The sequence below is a fragment of the Pygoscelis adeliae genome, unplaced genomic scaffold, assembly GCF_000699105.1.
Source record: "Pygoscelis adeliae isolate BGI_AS28 unplaced genomic scaffold, ASM69910v1 Scaffold38, whole genome shotgun sequence".
In the NCBI taxonomy this organism is placed as follows: Eukaryota; Metazoa; Chordata; class Aves; order Sphenisciformes; family Spheniscidae; genus Pygoscelis; species Pygoscelis adeliae.
In genome coordinates, this window is record NW_008825614.1 from 7,149,880 (window position 1) to 7,158,987 (window position 9,108).

Sequence of the window (9,108 nt, forward strand, 5' to 3'; positions counted from 1 at the left end):
AGCTCCGTCCCTGAGATCTGGGTACATCTATTTGCTGTGTTGTCCCTTAGGGGGCTACAGCCTGCAGGGATGCTCTGGGCCAGTGAACAGAGAGAAACAAGCTTTTAGGCCCAATCTAGCTTTCAAAAAGAGAAGGGGAAAGAAGAAGAGAAATCTTTTGTTTGGCGTCTCTTGGCAGTCGACTAGCCATGTTGGCCAAATTCTTTTAATCTGTATCACTGCTCCCAGCTGTGGGACTGCATTCCCATTTTTAGTTTTTACCTAACCTCTTCTCTCTCTTTTTTCTTCCCGCTTTCCAACCCACCTCCTTGATTAAAAAAAAAAAAAAAAAAAAAAAAAAAAAGAGATTCCTCTGTAGAAGAAGGGGAGGAGGTGAAGTTTAGTTATGGAAAATTAACTCAAAAGTATACAGGAGAGACTATATTCAGAGTACTAAAATCCTTACTTTTATTTAAAAAAACCAAACCAAACTGAGTGTTATGGAGTTGCGGTTACTTTGTTGTGTTAACTACAGAAGCTGAGACTGTGCGGATGAATGGCACAGAACAAGAGAGCATAATGGAGGCAATCAACCGTTAGGCTGGTTCACAATGCAATCCAGGCAATTAAAAGCTCACCAGAGTTTAAATGAAATGGTTCTACTTATTTCTGTGCACCACACTGCACAGGCTATTATTTATGTCTCTTTTTTTAATTATGATTTCCCTTAAACTGTCAAATAACTCAGAATAGCAGGGTCTCAGAGGCAATAAGAATTTTCCACAGAACAATTTACATGCCAATCTAAAACTAGTTACGACTCCTGATGTGCTACATGCGAGTTCTGAAATGTTTCTTAGCTTCTGAAACCTTAACTTTTTTTTTTTAAGTCGGTGTGTGTGTATTGTCCTGAATAATTGGAGCTCTGAATGCTTTTAGGATGAAGCTACAAAGTGGGAAAGCATCGGAAAAGTATTCTTTTTATCTTCTGCTAGATCTCTAACTCTCTTGTTGACTGCATATTGTCTGTCAGTTTGCTGTCTTTTAGAGACCAGTGCACTGATACCTAATTTGCTCCAAACTGTTTTTTGTTTGGTTTTGTTTTTTCTTTTTTAAGTAGAGGCAAGTTTTTCCTTTCTTGCTGTACATACTACTGTCCTTGGTAGAACCCTGTTCGTGCCTCCCCAAAGGAGGGGAGGAGAGTGGTCTTTAAAAGTTTTTAAGTGATCCGGTGCATAATAATATCCAACTCTTCCTCCCTTAACATGCCTTTCAAATATTGTCTGTACCATAAACTAGAAACTGAGTTCTAAGGGTCTTGTGCTGCACTCAGCACCATCAGGGACCAATCCTGCTTACAGATGCTACTACATCACTAGCAAAATACAGTTCGTTATGTCAAATCTTCATTGCCTTTGATTTTTAGGAAGGGTGGTGATTGGAGTGAAATGGATTTTTGTTTCTCTGCCTTCCTCCAGGAGCCTAATTTAGCTTTTTCCAGCAATCTTTCCTCTCTATCCTGAAATTCACAGTTACAAACTGGTTGACAGTGTTTCATCACACAATAATAACAATAACCAGGGATGGGAATCAGTTGCATCAAAGTTATTTTGGGAGACCAAATGAAATCCAAAAACCTGTAAGTCAGGTTATGAAGTTTTTCCTTCAAAAATCCTAAAGGTGGTGGATGGTGATTAAGAAATCTTATTCCTGACATAGCTCTGCAGTTTATGTGCAGTGTCTTGGAGGCTGAGGGTGGAAGGAAGGAGGGAATGGAGGGAAGTATAGGGGAAGCCCTTGAAAGCATATTGGGGTGAAATAAGAAGTGCGTGTTTGGCAGTGACAGACTAGGAACTGAAATCTCCCAGTTCTAAGAGCAGATCTGCTCTGTGATGCAGAGCATGGTAGGACTCTGCAGAACTGAAGGGAAAGTGGGGTTTGGGGGGTTTTGGGGGGTTTTTTGCAGCCTAGGTGTAGCACTTACGGAATTGTATGGTTTTTTTGGAAGCGCTCCATAAGCTCTGCTTTCCTGGGGGAGGGGGAGAGGAGGGCAGCCGGGCAGCAGTGCTGTGTGCTGCTACCTGATATTTCAGCGGCAAGCAGTTTGGATGGTTTTGTGGGTGCTGTCAGCCTCTGAAAGAGTCCTTCCTGTGTCCTAAGAAATAAATGGGTACTTAAACAGCAGCCTGTGAACAGCTGGCTAACAGTAAGGTGCAGGTATTCTTATTGCCAAATTGAGAGAGCTAAAAATACACCGGCGCGTATCTGAAAAGTATAAATGCATTGGAGATCTTATGGGAACATTAAAGGGGAGAGAGATGGTCTGTGAGGTGAGCTGCATTAAGGTGGCTTGCTTACCGTACAGAAAAAAAGTAATCAAATGTTCTGTTTTCAAAATTAAGTGATTTAATCCAGGGCATGTGAAGAAAAGGGCATGTGCAAAGAATTTGGAGATGCATAAAACACTTATTGGACCGCTGTTTTGTGCTTTGTTTTGTTTAGATCCATTCTACACTTCAAAAAAAGAGTAACATTTTTTATAATGAAGTAGTACTTCGGGGATTGTTTTTTTTAACTTTCATTAAAATAGAAGCAGCTTCATCTCAAGTAAAGTGCGAAAAGATCTGATCTATCTGAGAAAAGCATTCCTTCCCTCCAAAAGCTGCTGCAGATTGAATCCCTAATCTAAAGATGCTGCCGGTGGGGTGTCAGCAGCACCTTCTCTTTCAGCCTCAGCAAAATAGACATGCAGGGTTGCTAAGACTACTTCCATAAGGTGTCTGCCCCTTTTCACTCATCCCTATAAGGAGGGTTTGGGCTAACCAACATGAATGACAGTGCTCTGCCTACTTGTAGCTAATGTCTCAAAAACTGTGCAGGGGTATGTGCGAGACTGTGCAAGCTGCAGTTTTATTTGTAATACGATAACCTCATGTTTGCAGCATGTACCTCAGGAATTATCAGGCTTGATTATTGCAATTTACTCAGATATTCACTTGGTTAGCCATGTTTCTGTGGCACCTTGTTCCCTTCAGACGACTCAGGACAGTAGATCAGCCTGGATCAGAGACTGTCAGCCTCTGCTCTCTAACCTGCTTCCTTATCAGGCGACAAAATTTTTACATTAAGATTTTTTTCTTTAAAGCCTTTAACTGTGTTAGCTCCTAGTTTATCCTGGTTTCCCTCAAGCTAAAGATTAAAGTCCTAGAACAGCCCTTCATGCTTCTGAACTTTTTTACTGAGTTTCAAGAAGTTGATAGAAACTGTGGCTGATTTTATGCGTTTGTCCTCTACGTGGCCGAAGAGAGGGGCTGGGGATAAGCAAGTTGTTGGCACTTAACAGGTATTTATACTCTACTGTGACACGCAACTTTACAGATTAAGGCTTTTAGACCAAGTGAAGGTATCAGAGATCCAGCGGGACTTCCCTTTACAGCCTGGTATAGGTTCTTTACCAAAAATCTCTGATATTTTCACTGCTTTTAGTCATTTATTTGTAGCCATGTTATTTTGCTGCTTCATGTATGTACCCTGGATTCAGGGGAGTCAGCTGGCAATTGAAAATACTGTAAAGGCTTGGCCTTTGTCTCATGGTGCTTGCTCAGGTTGAGAGATGTGCGTTCATTCCCAGATCTGCCGTAGACTTACTGTGGAGCCCTGTGCCGGTTGCTGGATCTCATCCTCCCACTTGTGAACGAGAAACAGATCTTACGAGTCTGTAAGTGGTGTAGGAGCTATCGGAGTAGCGTTGATTGGGGAGTAATGGGAAGGCAGCAATGCCTTTTTTTTCATACTTACTGATAGAAAAATACAGACCTTACACTTTTGTTATGAGCTTTAGATGTTATGCAGCAGTACTGTCGTGGTCCTTCAGGGTGCCCACTACGAGAACTGTCTGCATATCACTGGACGGCTAATTTAACGGATAAGTATATTGCACCAAAATGCATACTAGAGTGTATTGCAAAGAGGGGAGCAGGGCTGTTGTGCTCATATGTCACCATAAGAATTACTATTTCTAAATCAGTGATCAGCTTGGCAGGTGAAACTTGGAAGTTCAGCTTGGTAACCCTGGAAAGTCACTTAACTGGCTCTACAGTCACTGCGGTCCACATGAATTCAATGTGTTCCACGTACACATATGCATACAGATCCCTGGGACCCCTCAGCCGGTGTAGCATTTAGCTTCTTGTCTTCATAGCACTAATATCCATAAAGGCACACTGTACCATTGCTTCAAGGATTATACTAATTTTCGTGTTTTCCGCATGAGAGCTTTAAAAAACCAAACAAAACCCCAAACCCCAACTTGTTCATGTTCTAGTTCCCTGAGCCTGCCTGTCTGTAGTGGTGTGTTACAGCACCAACCGAGATCATCTGATAGAAGCTGGGACTGTAAAGCTTCCTTAACAGTAGGTAGTAGAGCGTTCTTGATGAGGAGCTCTTGAATTTGCTTTTCTTTGTTACGAGACTCTATTTGACCTTTCCCAGTCTCTGCATAATAACAGGGTGCCATGCCCTGAATTTTGGGGTAGGATTTGCTTGTTGGTAACGGCATTCGTTCCCCAGTCTTGACAAATTCTCCTTGTAATACTCAGATGCACTCTAATGAGTAGCATTTTTTTTAAGTTACATCTCTGGCTTTAAACAGTGAGATAACCTAATAATCAAACTGCATGTCAGTTCTCTCTTTCTCTCTGGTGCCTGTTTGATGTCCAACAAAGCATCCGCAGGGCTATGATTTTGCTTATTCGAAGACTAATTCTCTGAAAGTAATTTCTGAGTGTAATGGGGTGGCCGTTCATGTGATTAACCAAGAGACACCAGTCTGTAAGCACTTTGGGGCAGTGACCTTCTCTCCCCATTTACTGTAAAACCGAGGGCAATCGATTTTTGTATGGATCTCTAGAAGCTGGCTGCGGTGCTCTGCGTACCATCGCTCAACTGTGTTCCACTTTCGCCAGTTCCCTTCTTTAAACAGTGGTTCAGGAGTTTAAATTGTTATTTAAATGCTTTCTGCTATTACATCAAAAGGTATATATACTTAATGGACACTATTGTACTTCTTGCCCCAAACTAGCTGTTGGCTAAAATTGGAAAGTGGGGCAGAGATTTTTTGTTTTTTCTTTTTTTTTCCTTGACAAACTAGCAACTCTCTGACCTTGTGTAGATTATTTAAAATCAGATTTTTCAGAAGGTCCTTACACTGCAGGTTGTAACTAGAGATGCTGGTACTGAAATCTCTGGAAATCTGATTGCTTCATTGATGTGTCTAACAAGAACTGAAATCTTAAAAAACAAAACACCCCCCCGCCAGCACCAAAATGTCTATGTCAAACCTCCCTGAAACTCTGTCCCTGTGCCTCTAATAGCTTCAGTCTTTTCTTCTTTAGAATCTGGAGTGCTTTTACATTTTATAAAGATAGTGCAAATAGGTCCAAATATGTAGATTTAGCTATGTTTGCCACCGTAGATATGCTGTTTATTTAAATTTTTGGTTGCTAAATACTGGATACTTTGAGCAAAAGTGGATGACTTTTCAACTGAACTGTTTTAATTTTTCGTTTTAATTTTTTAATCCTCTTTCTTTTCTGCAAAGAGACCAGGTAAATGAGGTGTTAAAGAGAAGCTGTGGAACTTAGAGCAGTGGAAGTTTCTGCTCTCAAATTTATCTTAATGTTGTTTGACTTGCTGTAGACTATCTAGGTTATTCCATCCTATCTACACAATTGTCGTCTTAATGGACTGGGTGTGGGGGGAGCAGCGAGGTGGAGGAAGAAAATGGCGACACTTGCACTCAAGAGAATATCTATTTTCACTCTTCTCTTGTCTTGTTGTGTTTCAGGTATACAAATGCTCTCAGTCCAGCCAGACACCAAGCCGAAAGGTTGTGCTGGCTGCAACCGTAAGATTAAAGACCGCTATCTTCTAAAGGCCCTGGACAAATATTGGCATGAAGACTGCCTGAAATGTGCCTGCTGTGACTGTCGCCTGGGGGAGGTGGGCTCTACCTTGTACACCAAAGCCAACCTTATCCTTTGTCGCAGAGACTATCTGAGGTAGGCCACGTCCTTCTTACGTTCACTGACAAACTTGGTAAACCTGCTCAGTCCTTCCTATGTAGTTGCTATTGCATAAGCGGTACTTGAGGGCTGCAAGGCCGAGTATATGTGGAGGATGAGAAAACAAATACTGAAATATGGAAATAAAACTAAAATCTGAATCTAAAAGCACACATAACCAGGTCATGCCGGTGGTTGCCAGTTTTTTGATGCTAATACTGGGGTTCTGTGCTCAGAGGAGGAAGACAGCAAACCCCCACACGCTTCCCACAGCACTGTGCTCCCAGGGAGCTAGTGGTCTCCTCCTCCTCCTAGCAGCACAGTGGTGGCCAGGAGTAGCGGCCTGAAACCACATGCATGGTTTTTACCAGCTCTAGTGCAGAGTTTGAACTCTGTAAATGAGGAGTGCTTCACTCGTCTTTGCTTACCCACTTTCGTCCTCTTAGTTGGCCAAAGGACTTCATCTGTGGCACTGGAAGCTTTTATAAATGTTGCCATTTAACTGCTAGAAGCTGGACCAAGATGACCAACTGTCTTCCCCGTGCTAAATAACCATGTAGCTAACAGGCTCAAATCCACTCTGGTCCTGATTTAACTCGGTGACCTTGGTAACCTGTTGCCACTTCTCAGAGATAGCAAATTGTCGCCTGATTTTTCTATCTTCCTGTTTACTTGTCCTACGTTCTCAAAAGTATGTGAGGTATAACTCATAGCAAAGTACTGATGAGCAGTACTAGGCTAGTTTATCTGCAGATTGTATGTGAATAAATAGGGCTTCTTTGCAGGAGCTAAGTTTAATTGGGAATTTTAATCTCCCTAGGCTCTCAGTAGTAAATAGAGAGAAAAGGCTCCTCTGGGGTGATCCAGAGCACCTATTTCCTATAGGAGCACCTTTCCTCCATTCCCTGTAGAGGGGGTCTAATGAGACTAGCTGCTCCAGGCTAACTGGAACTTCTGGGAGTATTTTGCCTGCCCCTGTAGTGAAGCCTTTTCCTTTTAAAGGGACATTCAAGTCAGTAATACATTGGGGAAAAATTAAAAATCTCTTTGAACACGTTAACTTACAAGTTCAGTTTAAGCACAGGTACCAAACAGGAGGTTCCCACACACTGATCAGTTCCCAAGTTGTACAGCATGGGTAGGTTGGAACAGGAATTAAGACTAAAGTGTTATTAACAACTGTTGGTACTCTGGCTCTCCGTGTTACAACCTGTTTTTTCTAGAGTGGAACAAAAACCTTCGCAAACACATTGTGCATTTGTTGAGCTGGGGCTGCAAGGCAGATCAGTATTCTTCAGGCATGGGCTTGGACTATTTATTGGGAAAAGTGCTCTCCTACCCATTAAAACTCTGAACCGAACACGAGATAGAGTGCTGGGAATTTAGCATAGAGTCCGCATCTTAAAGCCATTGTGTTAAAGCTGCCAAAGAAGTAGGTAACAAAACCTTACTTTTAAACTGGCAGTTTAAAAACTGTTTGAATAGAGGGGAATTGTTGTACGTGAACCAAGGTCACTTGTGATCTTAAAGCGTGTGTCTATAGAGAGGGGTCAGAACAGCCTCTGGGAGGAAGGTAACACTTATCCTAATTTTTAAAACCCATTTTAAGAATCTTTCTACAACAAGTGCCTGCAGGAGTGAGAAAACTCTGCTATGGCTCTTCGATCCGAGTTCCAAATTTGCTGGAGATTTTGAACGTACTGACTCTCCCAAGTGCTAGTGCAGCAGATCCAATGTTTTAAAGTCAAATGTTTAAAATCAAAACCAAAAGTGATCTAGTAGAAGGGATAGGAGCAAAGCATTTCCCCAGCACAGATGCGCGCACACGCACTGTTGCTCCCTGGTCTTTGAAGGTTTAACAGGAGTAAATATTTTGCTAACAGATTGTTAAAATTCATACTGAGTGATTCAGAGAAAGGAGACTGCATTTTTTTTATCTGTCATGACCACATTCAAAACTGGTGTTTCAGTTATTTGTTCATACACAATATTTTGTACCAGTGAAACCAGCATACATGAGAAATCCTATCAGTTTTAAGATGTTTCTGATTTTTGTCACTGGGTTTATCAAGTCTTAATGAAGCTATCTTGTCATGAGCCTTTTTTTGTGATTCTTGTGAATGCATAGATTTAAACCTGGTATTTACACTAAACTTCAAACTGATGCACTTAAGGTAATTGCAGATAGTCATTTGCCTCATTGCATCTTATCTATTTAGTTATGCAGTGAACCTATAAAAGTGATCTTTTTAATGCTAATGTAGAAACTAGTTAAATGTTCTCTAGCTTTGTAGTCAAATAAGCTTTCATATTTAGCGACCCACTTGATATGAATTTAAAGAACAAATTACTTTGTACTAATGATCAGATTAAGGTTCGATTACAGTTTCAAACTACCCTCTTAATATTTTTTTTTCTTTTTAACCATAAAGGGAGTCTTTGCTACGTATAAAACTGTTCTAGCTTCCTATTAATTTATGTGGTGCCCTCTAGAGGATATGTGGCTTGCATGATACCATAAAGAGTAAAATTGCTTATTAACTTGTCTCTCTGTGTTCATTATGTCTTTCAATAAGACAGCCATTCTACAGATGCTATAAGCAATAATGTATCCAGTATGGGTGCTTTAACATTCATGGTTAAATTTGCAAACTGTGTGATTGTGTCTTTGGCTATTCGCAAAGATACTTCCAGTATCTCTCATTTAGAGGTGCCTGCCAATAAACTAAACACTCCCTTGGCCCTGATGCACGCTCTTGTTCCGCATTTGAGCCCTGAGGTACTCCCTTTGGTGAGCTTTTTATAAATACTCTGTATCTTCAGAACTTCAAAACTTGCTTTGCTTTAGCTCTCTCCTTTGGTAAAATTAGTTAATTTTACTATATTAAAACCTTTTTCTCTGGGTTGGGAGGGGGATTGAGGGGATGGAAGAAATCTTTAATGAGGTAACGAGCTTGGAAGATGCTTTGGGTGTGAGAGGCTTTACTCTGGAACCTGGTTCATGTCAGTCACTCCAGTGGTTTCAGAGGTGGTGTACGATACCAAGGGCATTAGGGTGGCCACAGCA

The 9,108-nt window shown here is 41.2% G+C and overlaps 1 protein-coding gene across 1 annotated transcript in view; it reads left to right on the top strand.

Annotated features, from left to right (window-relative positions):
- Positions 1–9,108, top strand: part of LMO3 (LIM domain only 3 (rhombotin-like 2)) — a 57,820-nt gene that overhangs the window by 2,173 nt on the left and 46,539 nt on the right. Inside the window, exon 3 of the mRNA XM_009332847.1 lies at positions 5,825–6,038. Coding sequence (XP_009331122.1) covers positions 5,833–6,038 — 206 coding nt within the window. The 5' untranslated portion in view covers positions 5,825–5,832. The remainder of the gene's footprint in view (positions 1–5,824; positions 6,039–9,108) is intronic.